Source organism: Trichomycterus rosablanca, chromosome 16 (assembly GCF_030014385.1).
Source record: "Trichomycterus rosablanca isolate fTriRos1 chromosome 16, fTriRos1.hap1, whole genome shotgun sequence".
Classification (NCBI taxonomy): domain Eukaryota; kingdom Metazoa; phylum Chordata; class Actinopteri; order Siluriformes; family Trichomycteridae; genus Trichomycterus; species Trichomycterus rosablanca.
This window is the reverse complement of record NC_086003.1, coordinates 2,515,719-2,538,988: the sequence shown is the minus strand read 5'-3', so window position 1 is coordinate 2,538,988 and position 23,270 is coordinate 2,515,719. Positions and strand designations below refer to the sequence as shown.

The 23,270-nt window shown below is 38.4% G+C and overlaps 4 protein-coding genes across 4 annotated transcripts; 3 read left to right on the top strand and 1 right to left on the bottom strand.

The window, feature by feature from the left end:
- Positions 1-645: 645 nt before the first annotated feature.
- LOC134330185 (uncharacterized) lies at positions 646-3,445 on the top strand. The gene is made up of 6 exons (XM_063011199.1): positions 646-723; positions 1,252-1,280; positions 1,899-2,017; positions 2,392-2,518; positions 3,103-3,270; positions 3,359-3,445. Exons 1-6 carry the CDS (start codon positions 701-703, stop codon positions 3,412-3,414), a joined length of 522 nt encoding a protein of 173 aa, XP_062867269.1. The 5' UTR covers positions 646-700; the 3' UTR covers positions 3,415-3,445.
- Positions 3,446-3,497: 52 nt separating this feature from the next.
- vps29 (VPS29 retromer complex component) lies at positions 3,498-7,167 on the bottom strand. Its single transcript, XM_063011198.1, has 4 exons — positions 7,101-7,167; positions 4,416-4,607; positions 4,095-4,330; positions 3,498-3,954 (listed from the first exon to the last, which is right to left on the bottom strand). Exons 1-4 carry the CDS (start codon positions 7,101-7,103, stop codon positions 3,837-3,839), a joined length of 549 nt encoding a protein of 182 aa, XP_062867268.1. The 5' UTR covers positions 7,104-7,167; the 3' UTR covers positions 3,498-3,836.
- Positions 7,168-8,191: 1,024 nt separating this feature from the next.
- Positions 8,192-16,074, top strand: gtf3c5 (general transcription factor IIIC, polypeptide 5). The gene is made up of 11 exons (XM_063011420.1): positions 8,192-8,431; positions 9,579-9,774; positions 9,853-10,051; positions 10,220-10,415; positions 10,579-10,683; positions 11,002-11,116; positions 11,303-11,383; positions 11,934-12,016; positions 12,290-12,372; positions 12,539-12,681; positions 14,533-16,074. Exons 1-11 carry the CDS (start codon positions 8,231-8,233, stop codon positions 14,709-14,711), a joined length of 1,581 nt encoding a protein of 526 aa, XP_062867490.1. The 5' UTR covers positions 8,192-8,230; the 3' UTR covers positions 14,712-16,074.
- A 721-nt stretch (positions 16,075-16,795) lies between these two features.
- LOC134330220 (bile salt-activated lipase-like) lies at positions 16,796-21,249 on the top strand. Its single transcript, XM_063011252.1, has 11 exons — positions 16,796-16,868; positions 17,471-17,618; positions 18,063-18,182; positions 18,306-18,503; positions 18,739-18,869; positions 18,986-19,093; positions 19,399-19,513; positions 19,601-19,787; positions 20,326-20,529; positions 20,716-20,913; positions 21,001-21,249. The coding sequence occupies exons 1-11, from the start codon at positions 16,803-16,805 to the stop codon at positions 21,176-21,178; spliced, it is 1,653 nt and encodes a 550-aa protein (XP_062867322.1). The 5' UTR covers positions 16,796-16,802; the 3' UTR covers positions 21,179-21,249.
- The last annotated feature ends 2,021 nt before the right edge of the window (positions 21,250-23,270 follow it).

Sequence of the window (23,270 nt, the reverse complement as noted above, 5' to 3'; positions counted from 1 at the left end):
TGTCAGGATAATACTGCATTACGGTTGGCAGTACAGTATTAACAAAGCAATAGAAAAATGTAAAATAATAATAAATAATAATAACACCAACAAAGAACAGCTATCTTAGCAAACACAGCTACGTGTTTTAAAACGTCATTTCAAGAAATGTTGACAAATGTTGCGAATTTTGTCATATGCAACGTTGTACTAAATTTAGAAAAAATAAATAGAAATAATTACACACGAATATGCACACTCTAAAACTGTTCTGCAACGTTCCTGTGTCTTTTTTAGCCAGGCACTGTAAAAACCTATATACATATACATATATATATATACAGTATGTGTGTGTTTTACACAAACCTGGACTTTCAGGAGATCGAATTTTTGGATCATTCAAAACCTTCGACCACAGTGACACTTGGTGGCAGATACATCTTGGTTTCATATGCAGAATTTATGTGATGGTAATGATGAAACTGTAGAAATAAAAACAATCAGAAACTTTTGTTAGTTTGGCAGCTTATTGTGGAAAAACGTATTGCTGTTCAATAAAGGAATCGAATCAGTTACGAATCGATTCAGTGTTCGAGTCTGACATCACTGGGTATCATGATTGCTCGGAGACATCGCAGGTAGGACACAATAAAGCAAAGAAAAAGAAGAAAAAGTGCTAAAATATATATAAAGAAGGCACCGATACGAGCAGGCACCAGCTATGAATTCTTTCTTACCATTAAGGTGAGTTTTAAAAAGCAAACAAACGTCAGAGTGAATTCACTCCAGTCCTTTTATACTTGTTATAAAGTAATGCTGTACAATTTTGCCAAATAATATTTACTAAGCATAATTATAGCAGATATATTATATCATAGTTACAAAAAAACATAAAATAAGCTATGTGCAAATGCAGATCATTTGTACAAGTATTTATTTTTCTAATATTTAATTCAGCAAATAAATAGAAATTGTGCACTAGAATGCTTAGAAATTCATTTATCTATTCCATGCCCAGCTGAAAACTAGTTAGTCCAATCTCAACCTATATGGGCTATACCGTGTCACGTTTTAACACATTTATGCCAACAGCATGTGATTGTGGTGCCCAGCAGTCAGTGCAATACATTTTTTTATTTATGATTTATTGTCAAATAAAAAAGTTATTTTAATGTGAGATTAATGCGTATAGACCTTATTGTATTTTATGATCTATACAGACGATTACTGTGTTAATTATGTGAATGTTTGGCTATGTTGTGGTTTCTATAGGTCATCAGGATTCCCTCATTCACAGTTTGGTAAGTTTTGATAAGTTGAATGTAATGAATTAAAGTATTAAACTAAAAAAAAAGGTTTGAGGTAATGCACCCAGAGCACTTTCACCTCAACTTATTAAATGCCATTTTTATTATTTTGTAAAAGATTTTCAGGACAAGCCTTTGGTTTTCTTCTTTACTCTTCGTCTAGAGGAATTTTAATCAGTCTTGCAGCCTTGACGTAAATGAGAAACCAGCGCTGTGCATGTAAACAAGGTCTCATTTCCATGCCTTAATTTTTGAAAAGAAAAAACTAAGTCTCTTCTGCAACACAATACCTTTTTCCACACAAGTACAGTGGTGTAGCTTATCTGTAGAAACCACAGAAACTTGATATATAGACTATACAACACGCATGCACACAATACTGTACACACGGAACACAGTGTTAACCTGACTGATTCTTTAACATATACAAGTCTTGAAGTCATACCTGACATCAGCATTCATTTATAATAATAATAATAATAATACATTTTATTTATATAGCGCTTTTCAAGATACTCAAAGACGCTTTACATAAGACAAATAATATTAGAGGAATTAGGTAGTACATTTATATCATTTAAAAAAACCTGAAATACTTTGTGTTTTGTGTAGGTCCCAAGAACCCTGATTATGGCCACAAGAAACTTGGACAGAGAGCAGGACCTCTTCAGCCTCAGCACTTTAATACTATTCAGATTCCTAAAGCCATGCTAACACCTCCATTCCTACAGGTCTCTTTACCTAGCTAATTCACCTACTGGCTTGTTTAGGGACATGAACAAAATCCACACAGACATGAATGGTAAATGTAAAGTCCTTACAGACAGTGTGCCCAAGGTAGAGATGAACCCAGGTTCCTAGGTCCTGTAAGCTGTACCACTGTGCTATCTAGTTTAATATCATTACGAACATAATTATACAGTGTGTTCCTAAAGTTGAGGGCCAAATCTGTAAAGGAGGGCCACAGGCTAGCACATGCCTCCTGCGACACATTTTGTCTTGGTTTAATGTTGCTAATATTAATGACTGACCAACACGTTTCTGTTATTACAAAGTTTGAATAACAAAATCCACACAAAGAAATAACTTAAATCTTCTGTTTCAGTACTCAGCTTTGACTCCTGGTCAGAAGCAGTATTTGTGTACGGTGTGTGAAGCGTACAGCAAGGATCACATGCGGAAGCTGATGCAGCAGCACTACCTGAATGTGCTGCACAGATCTATTGGAACAGGTGAACAAATGCTAAGTCTTCAACAATGATAATCCCACTGGTGGTCGGCTAAGTTTTGTTTGTTTTATCAATGGTTTATATCAAGTTTCAGGCTGATAAATCTTAAAATTAAAGCTTTAATCAGTAGTGCATATTTGGATCTTCTCTCAAATTCAAACTATAGACATTTTTTGGCTACTAGGCATCAAACCACCTTTTTCTGCTTTTGTTGGATAGTCTGTTGAACAGGAGCTTTAAAAAGCAAATAGGATTTTGATTTGCCATATTCATACTCACCCAAAAAGCCACCACAGAGCCAGAAAAAAGCAAGTGGTGTGGATTTCATGCAGTGAGTACATGAGTTAGCCAAAAATAAAAGAGCGAAAAGTAGGAATTCCTTTGCACGGCGTCCCTCACCTCGACACATAAAACTTTCAGTGAAATAGAATAGGGATGTGATGACTGTTTGTAATGAGATAATTTTCTCTCCTTGGAGACAATGAAACAAACTAATTAAACTTTAAGCACTTAAAATGGGGTCACTAACCCCTAGATGATAGTGTTACTTGGATACAGTTAATAATTTGAATGTAATTTGCTTTTAGGTTTTACAAAAAAGTCCAGCTTCACCATCAATCCTGCAGTGGGAACGTCTTTACCAGGCCTGGACCACAGCCCAGCACACCAGGACGAGAGATCTGGAGGAAAGATTAAAGGACAGGAGCCCAGAAATACAAGTCCTAATCTACCTAATATAAAAGTCACAAGTAAAGGTAAATATTGAAACTGACTGAAAAAAACCCCATATAAATGAATATCAGCAGGTTCAAAGTTTGATCATTTACACTGTATTTTAATTAGTTTGTTCTCAGGGTCTCCAGAATCAAACAAAAGAAAGAAGCCACCAACAAAAATAAGAAATATGGAACACATGCAACCTTCTCATCATTACCTTAACCACTAAGCGAACACTGTCCTTAATCAAAAATAAAGACTGCCATTTAATGTACTGTGTTATTTATTGTATGAAATATTTCACAGAATTTGCATTCAGGTCTTGAATATGGTCTTGAAAAATGAACAGAACCCATTGAACATAAAAGTGGCACGATTAGACTCTATTATTAGGCAAATACTATGACATTATTGCATTATTAACAAACGTCTGCTTATAAAGAGAACACAAGCGAGTGCTGATGACGTATAAACAGTATTATACACTTTCCTAAAACAGCAGAGCATTATGGTACAGCGTCTGCGATGCACTGACACTCCGGGCTGTAGGAGGAATGGGACGAAACACATCTTAAATCGAGGCGACCAGCGTTTTCTGGCATCTTTATGACTTCTTGTATTCGATTCTCTCAACTTTAACGTCATCTCCGATGAGCTGGTAAACGTACGTGACGACTGTGGATGCTTGGATGTCCATCAAAACAAAGGACGGTATGATGTTGCTGTAAGGAGACAGGGACATCAGAAAAAATACCATTTATAACTTATCCTTCTTAATATTAATTTTTTGGCTGGTAAAATGCATCCTGATTGTAATTCCTAGCCACTCTGAATAGAGGGAGGTGAAAAATCAGTTCTGTACCTCTCCAGTGCGTTATAGGCTCCTGTAGCTGAGCCGGGGTTGATGTAGAATTTATTCTCATTCTCGAAAGCCTCGAACTTGTGCGTGTGGCCCGAAATGAGGATATCCACGTCCAGCTGCCTCTGGAGAAGAGCGAGGCTGGCCATGTCACCCCAGGGGATCACCTGATGCCCGTGGATCAGACCGATCTTAAACTGGCCCACAGTCACCACCTTCTGCTCGGGGTAATTCAGGTTCTGCCATCGGAAATGAAAAGGAAGATCATTCGTCACTGAACCATGTACTTCACTCAATATAAACAAACAAAACTACAAATCTCACTTCGTCAAAGTCTCCTCTGACGATGTGCACATCTCCGGCCAGCGTTTTTAAGTAGTCATAGCTCTCCTTCGTACAGAGGTTCCCAGTGCAGAGGATGTGCTGGATCTTGCCAGGAACCAGCAGCTTCTTGAATTTGGCCGGCAGAGTGTTGCACCGGTGAGGAATGTGCAGGTCACCTAAAACAAGGACCAACTGGAGATGCAGAATAAAGAGCTATATAGTTAAAAAATCGAGTTATAATTTAACATCATTAAAACAAAGCTGTTCTGGCACCTGACATTCATTTACACTCAGTAAGAAAAAAACCCCAATATTATTATTGTTTTCTGATAATGCCTTAGAATTTTTCTTTCAGACAAGAATGAGTCTTAAGAGGAAACTTAGGGATCTTTTAAAGAGGTTGGAACATAGAGGGAACTTTTAATAGTAAAAAAATAGTGAATACTAATTTATATGCTCTCAAATGCTCATAAATAACCAAGTGTCATACCAGGAACATCAGAGAACATTTCACTTGCATTTCCCAATCAAAGCCGAGTTTAGATCCGACAGCCCATACAGAAGGTAACTACGACAGCCGTCCCACAGAAGACTAACAGAAGCGACTGTAAAGCAGGGTGGAGGGGCACTTACTCTGTGACCGGCCTGAGCACAAGGTAGTTGATTGGAGACAGGATGGGAGACAGTGCGTGAGGAGGAAGAGGAGGAGTGGGGGACATCGAGAGATCAAAATGATGCATAATCACAAATAAAAGAAAACAAACAAAACAAGATGTCGTGAGACAGAGAAGGAAACTGAAAAAAACACCTGGATAACAAATAAAAAAAATCATGTGAATAATTTCAACACAAATGAGATGTTAGTTGATGGTGGTTAATAAAAGGCTAGCTGTGTGGGGTTAGTGAAAGATGGTTGTTATTGTGTGATCACAGCAGGCGTTAATAAACTGAAACATGCCTCAAGCACCAGGAACACCGTCATCGGGTTAAGTTCATCATCTTATAAGGTACTGCTGTGTGTAAGTGCATCAGGTATGACATTTTTACAATGTGTATTTTAATTATTAGCTCAAGTTTTTAGTTTGACTTTATTGTCACTCAATTAATAGAAGGCTAAAATCAAACAAAATGCAGTTTCTCAATGTGTCAATGTGCTACACATGACTACACTACAGACAGACAGAATTAATTTAATTATTAGGATTTAACTACATTCAGGACAGAAACACAAGATTCATCAGTTCACAAGGTTATACTGAACACAGTCATGGACAATTTTGCATCTCCAATCAACCTTACTGCATTTCTTTGGACTGTGGGAGGAAACCGGAGCTCCCGGAGGAAACCCACACAGACACAGGGCAGACAGACATTCAAAATGACAAACAACACACACACACACACACACACACACACACACACACACACACACAAACACACACATTTGTGTGCAAACCTAATAGGCTAGTATTAACGTTAAAATGATAGAATTCCATACACTTCAAGAGATCAAGAGTGTACACACACACTTATTATTGTATTATTTTTTGCAATTATGTCAGTTCACTGTAAAAATATACATACTGCAACTATATTTTAATGATTTAAAATTAAATGATCATTTATTATTTGATCCATACATTCATTTATTCAATTAGATTACATTTTGGTGTTGTGTAAAGTTCTATAATGTCATTGTAACACTGTGGTATGGTCTCCTGTTTCCTTAATGATTATTTATCACTAAAGCTAATGACTTCTCTGTGCCCATTTAGCCATGGGCTTAGATGCTGCCATCCAAGAAAGAAGCTCATACTCAAAAGCAGCACTTCTCATACTCAAAATCAAGTAAGACTGAAGCCAGTCACCGATTTTGTAGTCTGAAGAAACAAAGTATGAGTTATTTGGGCACAGGGACCAAAAAGGGATAAAACAAAAGGCATTTAAACCCAACACAACTGTACCTAATGTTATGTATGCATGGTAATATTTTGCTTTCAGTGGAGCCGGTGCATTGCAGAAAGTGAGCATAAATACAATAAAGTAAGATTACCTTCAAAGTTCTCAGCACTTATTAAACATTTAAGTTAATGTATGTATATTTTTGTCCTAGAAGGTAACATTTTACAATTTGGTACACACGCACACATTTTTGTGGGATACAGGCCAATAAAACTAATGTATGACACTAGAACCAGGATTTTGATATCGTTGTTTTTCTGAAAAGAATAATAATTTTACTCAATTATACAAAATTAGATCATTAATGCTCACTGTACGGAACACTGTGAGTGGACAACAGGCAAATTTAGCTCATATTAGCCGTTATTCATGCATGTATATTAGCTGAGCCTGACTGTCGCTATCTAATAGGGAATGTTTTATTTTTAGGGTCGTGTCACCACACTGAAAACAAAGAACTAGAATGAATATAAGTTAAATAGAAAAATATGAAATGGTGTTTATGTTTATACACTGAACTCCACCTAGCTAACGCTGCTAACTTTAGCTCAGTCAGCTCCTGTCATGTGATTATTATGGATTAAGCGCCCACCTAGCTAACAGAACAGGGTGTGCTAAATTGGATTTCTATTGGAAATCTATTTCGATTTTTTAAAAATAAACGAACTTTTATTCGAAAGCATACATTTAACAAATCTAACTGTTTAATCCATCAAATCTTACCATTTTTATACAGCTGAGTGTTACTGCTGCGGCGCAGGAAGCTACCAGTACACTGGCGGAGACTCGGGTTGCCAGATTCGTGTTTTTTCATTAACCGTCTCATCCTGGTCTGCTTAATTATTTAGCACTGTAATTTTTATTAGTAGTGTTATCAACTGTTTTGTCGTGGTCAGGGCTGCAGTGCCTACCCAGAAACAAAAGGCAGAAAGCAGAAAAGTTGTCCTGTATTGCAAACCCAATACAGGACAACATACACGTTTACCCACTCACTCACTGGGTGCAATTTACAGTAAGGTGAGAGGAAACTAAGGTACCCAAAGAAAACCCACACAAAAACCCTCTTTTAGATTTTTTTTTTTTTTGAAGTTTGAAGTTCTTTTAGAAGTTTTAAACCAAATATATCTTTCCATAAAAAAAGCTAATATAGATGGCTTCTGTAATTGCTCCTGGGAGTGGAAATGTGAATGTTATTGTGCTATACATTTATTTCTACCATAAACCCAACCACGACCCTGACCAAATGACCAAATCATTTGACTTACTATTTATACAGGGTGTCCCTAAAGTCTGGACACATAGGCAAAATGTATACTGTATTTTCAATAAATGTCAATACATTTTTCAACAACATTTTATCTCATTAGAATATTAATCAATAACTTCTTCATCTTTAATGTGTTTTCCACTATTTGTGATGCAATATTTATGTTTGTGTATTTTAGTAAACATATATTTAGTTATAGTTAGTGATAATTACTGTGTCCAGACTTTAGGGACACCCTGTATTGTGCATTAAAATGAATGGCTTTGAAAGGACTTAAACTTACCAATCTGGCAACTGTCCTGGTTAGAGACAAGCTTTCAAAATATCAGTTCTTGTTTTGATGAGTGAAATAACGATTAGTTTTGAGTGGTTGTCTAAGCTAAGTGTTATATTTTATATTAAAAAAGCTTATTGTAATATCTGTGCACATATTTTAGTCTTTAATGTTATTTGAATCTTATCCAGTATGCTAAATTATCTAATTATTTTGCCCCGGAAGCTTCTGTGAGTCGGATCTGATACATGGACACAAATGGACTGACAGAGAAACACTGGACCTCAGTAGTAATATTAAACATGACTCTAAATGGTATTTAATTCATTAATGTCAGTAATGAATGAGACAGAAAACAAACATTGTTCAGCTGCAGAAGCTGGATCTAAAAGTAAAGATGCGGCCACTCTGGATTTAACAAAGAACAGACTGGTGTGTGTAGAATATCCGGCTTTATTTAATAATGTGGATAAAATGCTGGAGACTATTGGAGGAGAACAAGGATTATCCAAGGTACTTTTATTTATTCTTAAGGTTTTTAATAGTGAGGATTTTACATCACAAGCTGACCTGTTGTTTTTTGATCTAATGTGTATTTAATCATCTCCAGAGCTGTTAAAAGTTGCTTTAAGACTATGTCCATTCCAGAAAGCTCAATTAAATTGAATACATTTGACTTAAAACTGTATAATTATAATTGTTTAGGTAAAAAACACAATTATAAACCCCTCTGCATTTAGTACTTTGTGTAGCCTCTCTGTGCAAGCATAACAGCACTGAGTCTTCTCCTATAATGCTTGATGCGTTTGGAGAATCCAGAGCAGGAAAACTGAGAGCACTCCTCAATACAACATCTCTCTAGATCCCCTGGTATTCTAGATTCTTTTCTTTATCTTTATTGAAAGAGACAGTATACAGTAAACATAATAGTACACTTAATATACTGTATATGAACATATTACCAAAATATGCTTTAACATTAATACAGCAATAACCAGTATATGTTCAACAACAATAAACAATAAAAACAAAACCAGAGGAATTACAAATCATTTAAGAACAAATCATCTTGTTCCAATAGCATCACATATAAAATAAAAGAGACAATAAAATAAAATCCTTCTTAGAAATGTGTTTATATAAATCTAAAGTGCTTTAAGACTAGATTCTCAACTATATCCTCTTCTTATTAGCTCACATCTTATCTTTTCTAATACAGTTTAGGTCATAGGAGTATGGTGGTCCTTCTAAAGGCTTGTCACCAAAATTATTTTGTCCTATTTGACCTTAGAACTGGTTCCTGTCAAAGTTCCAGTAATGTCTAACAAACTTAGTGTGCAGCCTTTACTGTGGTTAGGTTGTTGGCATAGAGGTGACATCTAATTTTGGATTTAAAGACTTGATGACCCTCATAAGTTTCAGGTTTAGAGGTCAAACTACCTGAGGTTACACATCAGGTGTGTGCCTAGTTTATACCAATTTCTGAAAATCTACACTTATCTTTTTTCTCAGATTCTTCCAGCATTAATGACTGTCTTAAGAAATTTACCACGTTCTTAGTTTAAATGCACAGTTACTGGAACTGTTGCAACTTTCAGGATTATGATGATTACATAGACTGTGTGAAGATGACCTAAAGGAAATCTTATTCTTTTAACAGACCTACGCGGATCCGTCCAAGCGGCTGGAGCTCTGTTATCGCCCAAAGGATCCTTACTGCCACCCCTTGTGTGGGAATCGCTTTTCTTCCTCCAACCTGCTCATCAAAGTGAGACGCAGGACACGCAAAAGCACCGGGGAATCTCACGTCACAATGGAGATCCTGGGCCTCATAGAAACCACGTACAAATTTCAAGGTGCACCCCTTGGTCCACACACCTTTCATTAGTACAAGAAATTGTGCCAAATTATCAACTGGTTCTTTTTTTTTAAAGGAATGGCCGACTTTCAGTTCCTTGCTATGCACAATGAGCCGGATGGATCCCAGGTTTCGTTGTACGACAAGATCATTTTAAACAAACCTGAAAAGAAGGACTTCTTCGACCGGCCTGTGCCGCTGTTCATACCACCGCCCATCTTCTCTCGTCTGGACAACCCGGTGAATTACTACTACAGGCCAGATGGGACACACAGGTAGGCATTAATAAGCCTGTTCTCAAAAAGAAAGGTCCATATGTTGCACTTCTTTTTTTCCTAGCTTGCCCCCAACATGCCCTGCACCCCATTTCTGGGATGAGCTAATGTATTAAGGTCTGATGTGAAGCTCACTGCCTTTGTTTTTAAATCAATTCTATATCTCAGGGAGGGATACATGGCGCCTACACTGTCTAAAGAAAACCTGATCGGTCCAACCCGTGCCCGGAGAGCCCACAATGCCATTTTTGTTAGCTTTGAAGAAATAACGGTGCCAGACGAGCCGCTGGAAGCTGCAAAGCTTAACTGGAAGAAGAGCGCGATCCATCACAGTGATCACAAAGCAGAGGAGGACATGAGAAAGGTAAGTTTTAAAAACATGCCTGTGACGTATTAGCATCTGTCCAAATCATCTGTAAGGACTTATTTTTCTACAGTTTTACCTGCAGTCAGAAGATCATATTTTATAGAAAACTTTAATATTAGACTGTACGTTCAATTTACTTTTACCGTGTTTCTGCTCACAGCTGTTTGAGAAACGACCTGTATGGTCCCGCAACGCCGTCAAAGCCAACATCAACATTCACCCGGAAAAACTGAAGCTCCTGCTCCCCTACGTAGCCTATTACATGGTAAGAAAGAAATCACCTGGGTGCTTAATTCCAGTTTACTGCTTAAGTCGAGTTTGTATTGTTTCTGCAGTAGTTCTGACACTCTTAATTGACCCTCATGTCGGATTTCTTACTGGGTCGGACTGTCAGAAAATTTACATTCATTTACATCTATTTTTATTGCCTAAAATACCCTTCCCATCACAACCCTCCTATTTTTATCTGGCCTTGGGACCGGCACTGAGAGCACACTGACAATGCATCTGCCAATGACTAATTACTTTTTAATCACTTTTTTGTTATTCCATAGCATAACATTATGTGTATTATGTGTATTAGCTGACTGGACCATGGAGGAGTCTGTGGGTGAGGTATAGATATGATCCACGTAAAAACCCAGAAGCGAAAATCTACCAGGTTTTGGACTTCAGGATCCGATGTGGAATGAGAAATGGTGAGGAAGTCATACTGCATACATGATATAGATTTGTTGTTTTTACTGTAATGGAATAAATAAAGCAGCTAATTAATGAATAATATACATAATAATGTTATATACTCACTATAAAGCAATTGATAAATACAGATGGGTTAAGATTTACACCAGAATAGTTGTTGTTCTGTATCTTTCTCCCTCTAGGATATGGAGTGAATGAGATGCCAGTGAAAGCTAAAAGAAGTGCCTACGAGTACACCCTTCCAACCTCAATCAATAAATCAGGTAAACAAATGAATTACATTTAATAAATTACATTTAATAAATGTAATCAGCTCCACTCGTGGTCTGGCATCCAATACATCTGCTTGACCAGCAGATGTCACCAGATAAATATAGTACGATCTTTCCTTTACTTTTAGCTACTGATGTTTTGGATGATTTTGCTTTTGTTGTATCACTAGATCTTTGGTTTTGCTGCCGCCCCCAGAATTATGGAACAGTTTACCCTTTGTGATAATATCTCGTAAAAATGAACACTGATAATTCTAACTAAAAAACGTATTTTTTCTTAGTATGTATTCTATGTATCAGGTTTCTAAATGTGTGTTTTTTTTAATTAATTGTTATGCTTTATGGTTCTTGTATTTTAATGTTGTCTTGTTTGGATTTGTGAAATTTCACTTTATTCATATTAGTTTTGGATTATTCTCAGTTGTTATATCACCTTGTTTATTACCCGGCACCTTGGCTGACACACGTAGTCTTTATAGCCGCCTAATAAATAAAATAACTTGGCTTATTAAACTTTTGCTTGATTATTTTCTCTCTTTAGCTCCTCAGCCAGCTAGTCTGAAAGAAATCACTCAGGATGGTGCTTCCAGTTCTATACACCCTTCCACTAAATACATGCTGAAGGTTGGCACCCTGCACATTTTCTTTAAACACTTAACTAAAGTCAGATAAAGTTTGATTTGTTAGAATAATACAGTCCAATGGTACTACAGTAACACTATGGTAACTGCTGGAGTATAATCGCTGCTGTAACACTGTGAATTTCCCCACTGTGGCACTAATAAAGGATTATCTTATCTTATCTTATAATACAAGCTAATGTGTTTGTTTCAGAAATAATCCCATCTTACAGTTCAGACGATGCTGCAGTTTCATATTTCCATCTCTTTGTTTTAGGAGTCAGCGTACATTTTCCGAAAAGGAATGCTGCCCCCTTACAGACAGATGTTTTACCAGCTATGTGATCTTCACATACACAAGTAAGGATCCTTTTCCAGCCAGAATCACTGTACATTCGGTACATTCATCAACATAAAGCTTTCACAATGTGTGATTTATTATGCAAAAATAAGTACATTTATGCCAACAGTGCACACTTTTGACTAGCTCTTTATAATAGCCTGCTTGTCTCCTCATATTTGGCAGAATTCAAGAAATCATTCACAAAAATGACGGTGCTGAGGAAGTGTGTGACGAGCGTGACGGCTGGTGTTTGCCGCGGACTGCCGATGAGCTCAGAAACATCCTTTCCTCAATGATCTCCCAAGTAGTGAAATCCAAGAAGTCTGGTAAGTGCATCGTACACACAACCAAATGTAGGCAAACTTATAGCAGGCTGTGAACAGTGCTTAAAACGAGCGCGGACATGACCGCTGATGAGTTTAATCTATAACACAAGCAGAACAACATTGTCAATTCCTTTAGTACACTTACACACTAGAGTACAGTTTGGAAAGCAGCCTGTTTGTCAGTGCTGGTTCTGTAAACCCGGCCTTCAAGAGGTGTAGCTTGGCTTCAAAACTGGATTTTAATATTTCCACTCTGATAACATTCACTGCATGTAGCAGATGCTTTTATCTAAGCGACTTACAACTAGGACTAAAACTATTAAGAAATTATGGGTTAAGAGCTTTACACAGGGGAAAAACAGTGGTTGTGGTGTGGCTTAAAATAGGAACCTTCGGATCACTAGTTCTGTATTTTAAATACAAAGGAATGGCCTAATGACTTCATCTCTAACCAAATTTCAGCCAAAGGGCTCACATTTTTATTTAGTTATGGTCTTATTAAAGATAACATCTGGCACATGGAAGACTAGTTAAATATTGACTAGCTTTTTTGTAACCAAACAGCACCTGCATTCTTTCCACTGCTATTTTAGTTTTGGCATCAAGTCTTATTAAACCACAGTTTTTTAAATTACCTTTCACATCGTTTTTGGATTGTTATAATTTCCAAAAATCATTAATTAAATGCATTACATTATTTAACAGACCTACAATATAACACTTATACAGCCAGAACAAGAACATTAGTGCCATAAATTGTGATCATCATCCACTAATTGGGAAAATAAAGATGAGACAAAATACATGACAAGTGTTCTAGTACAATCAGTGTCACTTAACTTTCATTTTAAATACAGAATGGAATTATTTCAAATATATTAAATACATCCATGAAAGGCATTCATTTAATAACATGCATTTATTTAGACCACTTATTTAAATAGAATGTTTTGGCCAGAAAGGTCAGAAAACGCACACCTGTTACACAAATACCCCGGTGAAACCAAGTAATTTACACCAGACACTCTATTGGGCATACAGACTTAACACATGCACACCTAACTAGGGGGGAGAGTGCACCTATCTGCAAGTTTGCTTTGCCCCACACCATAGGCCAGCGGTCCCCAACCTTTTTTTGCACCACAAACTGGTTTCGAATAAGATATAATTTCATGGACCGGCAGGGGAGGGGGGATTTGAAATAGAATAACTATAGAATGGAAAATCAGTGTGAATCCCGAGCTTTTTTCGCTGCAATGAGACACTGCTCCCACCTAGTGGTGATTGGGAACAATAACACCCGAACAGTATTGGAAATTTAATTGCTCTCGTAGCGATCTCTAATTATTTATTCTTTCTGTGCGGTCCGGTAATAAATGACCCGGTGGTTGGGGACCACTGCCATAGGCGATACCTTAGTCCTAGAGAAGATAGCCATCCTCATCAATTCCTGTCAGTGACAGACCTGAAAACCCTGATCTAGATTACTGGGTGGAATAAGAAACAGATTAGTAGTCTGGCAACAATGACAGAGACCCATCACTGCTGCTTCCTACCATGGAAATGAACCTGGGATTACCATGGCCTCAGTCTAATACGCACACCAAGCTAAGAAGGGGTTTTATACAACTTTATACAACAAATTGGGATAGTGTTAAAATATTGTAAGGGATGGTAAACAATCTAAACCTAGTACCGAAAGTTGCTGTGCAGGAATAGCCTGAATGTTATGTTATGTTCTTGTATTTATTATAAACTAAATGTAACTGTGATTGTTCGGAGTTCATGTACCGTGTCATTGAAAGTCTTTGTGACTGATGTTATATATTTCTTGCTGTTTGTTTCTTTTAGCGCTTTCTTCCCCAAAGCTGGAACCTGTCCGGGCCGGGCGGAAGATGGAAGAGAACAACGGGGATGAAGATGATTTTTATGATTATGATGATGATGACGATAATGATGATGATGAAGAATACAAGGCTTCTGAAGGGAGTGAAAATGAAATGGAGACTGAGATGCTTGATTATATGTAAAGCTACAGCTGTGGACTTTTGGGCTGCTTTTTTGTACCTGGGATAATAAACTATGTTTTTTAAACGGAAAAGTAATTATTAGGGTTAAAAACTGTTTGTTTAATAATAAATTATTCTGTTTATTATTTGGTAAACAAGTGTACGCTAAGTTATCTTTTTTACCACCTTATTTAACATGAATTAATTACAGTTCAGCTGGAAAAACTGGCAAAAAAACAGCAATAAAGTTTCCAGTAGCTGCTTTTCAGACGTACTCAGGGGTAAAGAGGAACTGTTCACTATTCAGAGATTTCTTGCATGAACAGTTCTTCCATTTTCTTCCATCTGGACCAATTGGTGTAAGTTCTGAAAAATGACTATATTTGGCTATTCAGTAAAACACATTTTGATGTTGATTTATTTGTGTATATAGAGTTATTATTGTTTTCCATCTTCCTACCCTGACAGTAACCTGATAATAGAGGGTGTGTCACACTGCTACACCACCCAGATGCTCCTAGAAAGTCTTTCCTAGCTTCACGTATATCTTCTTAAAAATTTTTTAAAATATTTTGTTTCTGCATTTTCTCCCTTTTTCTCCTGGTTAGTGCGTTCAATTGCCCGATTGCGTCATGCTTCCTCTCCACCAATGCCGATCCCTTCTCTGTTTGAGGAGAACAAAGCTAACCCACGCCCCCTCCGACATGTGGGCAGCAGCCGGATGCATTTTGTCACCTACACTTTGACGAGCGCAGTGCAGCTCGGCACTGTGTACAGAGAGACACACCCTAAGAGCACTCTTTTCCCGTCTCTGTGCAGGTGCCATCAATCAGCCAGCGGAGGTCGTAATTGCGTTAGTTATAAGAGAGAGACCCCATCCGGCTTTTAATATCCCACTTATATCTGAACAACAGGCCAATCGTTGTTCATGTGGCTGTTCAGATGTATTCGATATCCCAGCTCTGGGGTTCAGCGTGTGTTTTTTTTACCGCTGCGCCACCTGAGAGGCTGCTTCATGTATATCTGACGGCAATCTTCTACGATCCTGTACATTTCACAGCATGGTAAACCTGAACAGATTTTTGGGTGCTTTTATATAGGACAGACGTGTGCAACCCGCACGCCTGGTCTCATTTTATTTCTCAGGAACATCTGACTATGTGGGGTCAGATGGGAGCTGTAGCTGTGGTTAAGGTATGCTGGTTCAAGCCCCATCACTACCAGGTTGCCACCGTTGGGCCCTTGAGCAAGGCCCTTAAACCTTAATTGCTTAGACAATGTACTGTCACAGTGCTGGAAGTCGCTTCGGATAAAAGTGTCTGCTAAATGCCAAAAATGTAAATGTACTGTAAATGGAGTAATTAGTCCAGAGGTTCACAGACTTTCTCCAGACTGAAATGTGAATAATCAGTGTTTAATAAAGTCATGAAGAGTATTGGTGTGTTATTACTTCGGCAGAATGTGTATTTAAATAATAAATACAGAAATCCAGGTAATTTGGGGTTTACAAACTTCAAATTTCACAAATCAACAGTGTGTGTGAGACAGATGAAGGCTGGCAGGGAGTTATCAACATTTATTTATAAGGTTGCACAATACACCCACACAGTTCGGCCTCCTATTATATATAACTATATTCAATTAAAAAAATGTCTATATTCCTTGACCTCAAAATACCTTTACATTACCGCTCCAACTGACCTATCAAGCTTAAAGATTAAAAAAATGTAAGTTCCTGATCAAATAAATACAAACACCTGATTTGTATAGGGGACAAATCCACCGTTTATTCTGTTACTATATTTATTATACAGTAAACAAGTGCGGCATTGAAAGAGAACTAATCAGGAAATGTTAAAACGTTACTGAGCTGTTAATGGAACATCGTGTTGTCATGTCATTTGTGTTGTCATTTAGCCGTCCCGGTGCTTTTACATAACCAGACATGTCTCTGCTTCAGTGCTTTCTACCTGTGAGAATTAAGATAAGAACACACATGTTTAGTCCTTGAAATGGAAGTGTTGTGCCATATCGCCGAAATCACAGATATGAGCGGGTATATATAAAAGCCAAAGAAAGAATTTTGACTTTTACAGCTGTGTCTGGTGGGTAATGATGGCTTTATTGGAGATTTTAGCTGTTTTGGGGCTTTTCCTAAATGCTGCAAATGCATCTTCGGTGAGTCAGTTTACAATGATGAATGTTTTTAGAGTTGGTGTGTATGTATTATGTATTTATGTATAAGACTTTAGTCATACTATTAAAAAACTAAAATAATATTTAGGAAAAACTTGACTAGTCGTAATATAGAAAAGAGCTGTACATTTTATAATACACTGATGAGCCTAGTATGATGTCAAAACAGCTCCAATCAACTGAAACATGGATTCCACAAGACATTTGAAGGCTGTCCAGATAATCCTGAAGAAAAGGATTCGTCGGACCAGTCAACCCTCTTCTATTGCTCAGATTTCTAGTTCCAATGCATGAATGCCTACTGTAGGTGCTTCCAGTGGTGGACAGGAGTTAGCTTGGGTACTTTTATTATCCTGTGACTATGCAGCCACATAAACAGAAGGGTTTGATGCACTGTGTTGTGACACATTCATTAAAATGATCTGCAGTTTGAGCCTCAGTAGCTCTTCTGTTGGCTTGTACCAGACGCCAAGACCTTCAAGTCCTCTGGCACAAGTGAGCTGTCTGGATTATATATAACTACACATCATGGTAAACTTTTAAAACAATTTCTGAATAACAGCATTTTATTACGTTCCATGTAGTTAGGAGTGGTATACACGGAGGGAGGGATGGTTGAAGGATCGAATAATGGAGTGGGACTCTTCCGCTACATGGATGTCTTTAAGGGCATCCCGTTTGCTGCCCCACCGGGCCGATTCAAGAAGCCAACTCCTCACCCTGGCTGGAGTGGTAAGTATAACTGTTTAACAAAAAATATCTAAATAAAGCATCATGCACAAGGCAGGGAAGGCAGATGTGGTAAAGTCTCGATGCTGTTGCAACTCCTAATGCCTGGTTGAGATGTCAACAAAAATCTGGAGCCCTCCGTATGCGGCTTCAAACGTATCAGAGGAGGTTTATGGCCATGCTCGGCCAGGATGGGTGCTGTAAAATTGGCAGAGGTCTCTAAAGGCACAGTAAAACTGAATATAAATACAGTAATTTGTGAAAGAAAAAATAGAATCAAGCCGGTTCTGCTGTAGCACTCTCCCGAGGTTTAAAGGCCATGTGGTTTTTGGCCTTGGTCTTAATGCATAGATACAGTATTTCTACAGATCTTTTTAATGGTATTGAGTGTGGCTGTATTTTTAAGCAGCATTGAACACAATACATATTGAGGTTTTATTTCTATAGGGGTTCTAAAGGCCAAAAAGTTCCAATCAAGGTGCCTGCAACTCAACCTGGTCCAGATTGGAAGCCGTGGTAGCGAAGACTGTTTGTACCTCAACATCTGGGTCCCTCAGGGCCGTTCAAGTAAGAGTCCAGCTTACCGAATATTTCTAGTCATAGGTTCTTCAAAATATTGACGTCTGTATACCCAGACCACATGTATGCGACCGTACTGCAAGCATTAATGCGTTCTGTGTTTCTTCATAGTCTCAACTGGCCTCCCGGTCATGGTCTACTTCTTCGGCGGTGCCTTTCTGGTCGGTGGTTCTCAGGGTGCAAACTTCCTGGATAATTACCTGTATGATGGAACTGAGATTGCGGACCGAGGGAAAGTCATTGTGGTGACCGTCAACTACCGTGTTGGGACCCTAGGATTCCTCAGCACAGGAGAATCCGATTTACCAGGTGAGAGCTCACAGAGCTATACTTTTATTTTTTTTTATGTACATATTTGAATATTTTAGTGTAATATCATCAGTAATATGATTGAAATGTATTATTTAACTGTTAATAATGTTAAGACATCAATATCAGTGGAAGACGCACAGTAGAAATATTGTTAAATGTCGCCAGCTTTTGTATTTTCTATATTATGGTATTTATAACTCTTGATCCTAATAATTAACCACACTGTTTTTAGGAAACTATGGTCTGTGGGATCAGCATGCTGCTATTTCTTGGGTGAACAGGAACATCAAGGCTTTTGGAGGAGATCCCAACAACGTCACCATCTTTGGCGAGTCTGCTGGAGCTGCCAGCGTAAGCTTCCAGGTACGGCTTGTATTGTTGGATAAGATTCTTCTCTCTTTATCCGTTATTTCTATGCAAGGAAACATTTTTTCTTTATTGATTTAGATTTGTGTGTGTTCATGTTTGTGTCTGTGCAGATGCTCTCACCCCACAATAAAGGCTTGATCCGCCGAGCCATCTCCCAAAGCGGTGTCGCCTTGTGCTCCTGGGCTGTTAACAGAAATCCTAGGGCGTATGCCGAAGGGGTAACCTTGCTATTACACTATGGTTGGCACTACTAAAGTAATGCTCCTGCCTTGGAATAGTTGTCCAGGAAGTTTTATAGTTCTTATCATCTACATTTGTAGGGAAGATTACTGTCATTTTTCTATTTAATAGTAGTTTTACCTGGTTGTGTTGGGTCTGTTCTCTTACCCAAAATTTCTAAATCATTCAACCCACCTCACAGATTGTGACCGGGGGTACTGGTACCACCTTCCTGCATGAATCCTTTTCATCTCCTAGGATTCTCTATGGAACATTTGTAATAATCTACATTATCTGCTGGCAGGTTGCTAAAAGGTTGGGCTGCCCCACTGATGATCGCATGGTCGACTGCCTGAAGATGACCGACCCCATCGAGCTAACTCTTGCTGGCCCTGTTAACCTGGCTGGAAGTGCAGAAAGTAAGCACATCAGTTTCATCAGGATGACATAAATACACCAAGGAAAACATACACCTGCAGTATTTTTAAGCGTAAACATTCTTCTAGACCCCATAGTGAAGAACCTGGCGCTTTCCCCTGTGATCGATGGCGATTTCCTCCCCGATGACCCCAGCATGCTGTTCAGTAATGCTGCTGATATTGACTATCTGGCTGGAGTCAATGACATGGATGGTCACATTTTTGCTGGATTTGATATTGCCTCCATCAACCAGCCGCTCCAAACCACACCAGTGTAGGTGTTTTTATTTTACAGTATTTTCTATACAGGATAGCAATATTATCAAATACAAATAATATATACAGTATATACCGACAGATGACAAATAAATAAATCATTAAATGTCTTAGTAAGGTGTTGGACCAGCACAAGCTGTTAGAACAGATCTACAAATCTCCTGAACTCTCTGGAGTGATGGAACACCATTAATTCCATAGGTCCTCCTTAAAACCTGTGTAAAATTTTCAATTTTTAATAATATTTTCTAATATTTTACATGTGATTTCGGCTCTCAGAATGAATATAAATGAGTACAAATCTGGAAATTGAACCTGATCAAGATCACAGAAGATCAGTCTTCTTTTATTCAAGACATGGATAAGATATGAATTGGCAAAAACATCTGGATCTTGCCATTTTTAGGCTGGTGCACCAATTGTTTGGTAAATTAAAGCCTACATGGGCTTTCATAAAGAGGTAAATCATTGATTTATGACTGATGTTCCTCAGATAAACCTTAAAAAGGTTCTGCTACATATTTTTTTTTTCACAGTGAGGATGTGAAAAGCGTCCTGACGGCTCTGACCAGTGAGAAAGGTGTAGCAGCTGCTGAAGCTGCTTTCGAGCAGTACACCGCTAACTGGGGAAGCAAGCCCGACAAGGCCACCATCAAGAAAACCATTGTGGACATTGAGACAGACTACACCTTCCTGGTGCCAACCCAAACAGCCCTGTACCTGCATGCCAAAAATGCCAAGTGGGTGAATCTTATACATAAATATATTTATTTATAAATAAATCATGATTCACTTTCAGGAAAGTTGAGTAACGTCTTCACGGTTGCATTACAAGTCTATATACTTTTGGAATGATCTGGTTGAGATTGAACCTTAATCACAATATTGCTGTTTGTATTCATTTGATCGCTTTATTATTTTATCAGGACGGCCCATACCTACTCGTACCTGTTCTCAGAACCCAGCCGTATGCCTGTCTACCCCAGCTGGATGGGGGCTGACCATGCCGATGACCTGCAGTACGTGTTTGGAAAGCCCTTCACTACTCCTCTGGCCTACTTTCCCAGACACCGCAAGGTCTCCAAATATATGATTGCCTACTGGACCAACTTCGCCAGGACTGGGTAATACACTGCTGTCCAGTAGCCAAAAAACAACATGTTTTCTTAGAGTTACTGATTCCTTCTCATTATGCCTTTTGTTTCTTACAGTGACCCCAACAAAGGCGAGTCTGATGTGCCTGTAGCCTGGCCTCAGTTCACTGGTGAAGGGCACCAGTTTGTGGACATCAACCATGACATGGGCAAGAATTCTATCAAGCAGAGAATGAGAGTTCGCTATGTCCACTTCTGGACCAGCACCTTCGTTAGCTTTCCCAGTGTCAACTAAAAAACTCCACACCTCTGGCTCTTGTTTAAAAAGTCAAAAAAGTCAAACTAATACGTGAATCTAATAAAATATTCGGCCAAAATGTTTGATATTCCTTGATTTATTAACATTAAATATATACAGTATATATAGGCTAGTTATGTAATTAACCTTAACAACCTTAACAACAAACCAATCATGTAGTACAACTGAAGTCATTCACTTTCACTTCTAATGGACAAATATTTAATATATTAATATTACTGTTTTTTTTTTTCATCTGATTGAATGGTTGACACGTGTAGGTCCAGAAAGACTTATATTAATTTGAGTTTATTAATAAATAATATTGTCTATAGATGCTATTTTTCTGTGCCCATATTTAAGACTAGTTTGACTCTGATGCTGAACACAAGGACAAAATACAACCAGGAGCATAAACTTTTTTTTTTTTCCTTGCCTGACAGTGGACAGGCTAACCTGTATAGTGGCTGCTGGAGCCTATCCCAGCCTCTCAATGGGCGCAAGGCACACAGTAATACCCTGGACGGGGCGCCAGTCCATTGCAGGGCAGACACAAATACATACACACACACATACACACACACACACACACACACACACACACACACACACACACATATATTCACCTATAGGGCAATTCAGTGTCTCCAATGAACCTGACTGCATGTTTTTGGACTGTCGGAGGAAACCGGAGCTCCCGGAGGAAACCCACGCAGACACGGGGAGAACATGCAAACTCCACACAGAAAGGACCCGGACCGCCCCACCTGGGGATCGAATCCAGGACCTTCTTGCTGTGAGGCGACAGTGCTACCCACCGAGCCACCGTGTGGATTACATCTCACCATAAAATTACAGTCTGAGTTTTCCTTCCGGCCTTGGCAAATCAAGACAATCAAATGGCTAATCAAAATCACTAATAAGGAATTAGGAGGCCATGCCATGAAGTTCAGTTACCTAACATAAATAAGTAGTATATAGATAGACCTATATACTATATATAGTACATAAATAGACCTAGTATAAAAAATGAGTTTTGAATGGAATTTAAATATCCCAGTGCTCCAGGTCCTGACACTGCAAAACACCCAGTTACCATCACTATCATGTTTCTTTTATCATCTAAAACTATTTTAAAAATCTGAAGTAACAGAGGCAAAGAAAGGATGCAGTGTTTTTTCCACGCTCTGCCCTGAAAAATGTCTGTATTTGATATCAGTGTTCACTAATTCATCTCTGCCTAACAACAGAATTAACTGATCCGTTAACTGATCAGGGTTTCTGATTAACATAAAATAGCCACTGTTATTTGTTTCTGTTTTGTTGCTAATACGCTGACAGTGAAGTGGATCCAGGCACGTCCACTTGGAACAAAGCAAGTTTTAAATATCATGTAATTATAAGCACAAAACTGGGTGTCAGGTACCAAATCACAACCATCTCCATACCATCAGTAAACACGTCCACAAACAGAGGCGTTACTAAGATGTCGTTTTGGTGGGCATTTGAATTATTCAAATGGGCAACAATAAAATAAACATGTCCGCCTACATGTTGGCAGTTCTGAATGTGTGGATGTGCTTAGTTAGTGCCAATTTGACTGAACACACACACACAGTCAAAACGGTTGATGACCAGTGACAAAATGACAGAAAACTATGAAAATACAGATAACAAAGATCTGGGTGGGCAGTTCTTAACTCTAGGTGGGCAATGCCCACCTTAGCACATCTGTCGACACTCCCATGGTCCACAAAACACACATTTATACAGATCGGAACTATCTCGTACATTTATACATCTAGCCTTAAATGCTGTAGGTGCTATAGAATTTCATTCCTGAGTACCAAACCCAGTCCCTGAGAAACCGAAGCCTAGGGATGAATTGTCACCCTGACCAGGGTCACCCTGCCTTGCTCCCAGTTTTTTCTTAGTGAAAGACTGACCAGGATAAAATGGAGGATGAAAATAAGATATGGTGAAATGTAGCATGGTGGTACTCAGCTGGTAAAGTGCTTCTTTTTGTAGGTGAGTGGGTGGGTGGGTAGTGTTTGGTACCCTGCTATGATGCTCTCTTGAACAGAATGTT

Excerpts from the sequence above, each read along its gene's own strand:
- vps29 (XM_063011198.1), bottom strand. Across the intron at positions 4,331-4,415 it reads TCAGAGGAGACTTTGACGAA|AACCTGAATTACCCCGAGCA; the intron begins GTGAGATTTGTA and ends TTCCGATGGCAG. Across the intron at positions 3,955-4,094 it reads GCCTATAACGCACTGGAGAG|CAACATCATACCGTCCTTTG; the intron begins GTACAGAACTGA and ends GTCTCCTTACAG.
- gtf3c5 (XM_063011420.1), top strand. The coding sequence starts at position 8,231 with ATGGTATTTAATTCATTAATGTCAGTAATGAATGAGACAGAAAACAAA. Across the intron at positions 8,432-9,578 it reads GAGAACAAGGATTATCCAAG|ACCTACGCGGATCCGTCCAA; the intron begins GTACTTTTATTT and ends TTCTTTTAACAG. Across the intron at positions 9,775-9,852 it reads AACCACGTACAAATTTCAAG|GAATGGCCGACTTTCAGTTC; the intron begins GTGCACCCCTTG and ends TTTTTTTTAAAG.
- LOC134330185 (XM_063011199.1), top strand. The coding sequence starts at position 701 with ATGAATTCTTTCTTACCATTAAG. Across the intron at positions 2,519-3,102 it reads GCACAGATCTATTGGAACAG|GTTTTACAAAAAAGTCCAGC; the intron begins GTGAACAAATGC and ends ATTTGCTTTTAG. Across the intron at positions 3,271-3,358 it reads TATAAAAGTCACAAGTAAAG|TTTGTTCTCAGGGTCTCCAG; the intron begins GTAAATATTGAA and ends TATTTTAATTAG.
- LOC134330220 (XM_063011252.1), top strand. The coding sequence starts at position 16,803 with ATGATGGCTTTATTGGAGATTTTAGCTGTTTTGGGGCTTTTCCTAAAT. Across the intron at positions 18,504-18,738 it reads AGGAGAATCCGATTTACCAG|GAAACTATGGTCTGTGGGAT; the intron begins GTGAGAGCTCAC and ends CACTGTTTTTAG. Across the intron at positions 19,514-19,600 it reads CCTGGCTGGAAGTGCAGAAA|ACCCCATAGTGAAGAACCTG; the intron begins GTAAGCACATCA and ends ACATTCTTCTAG.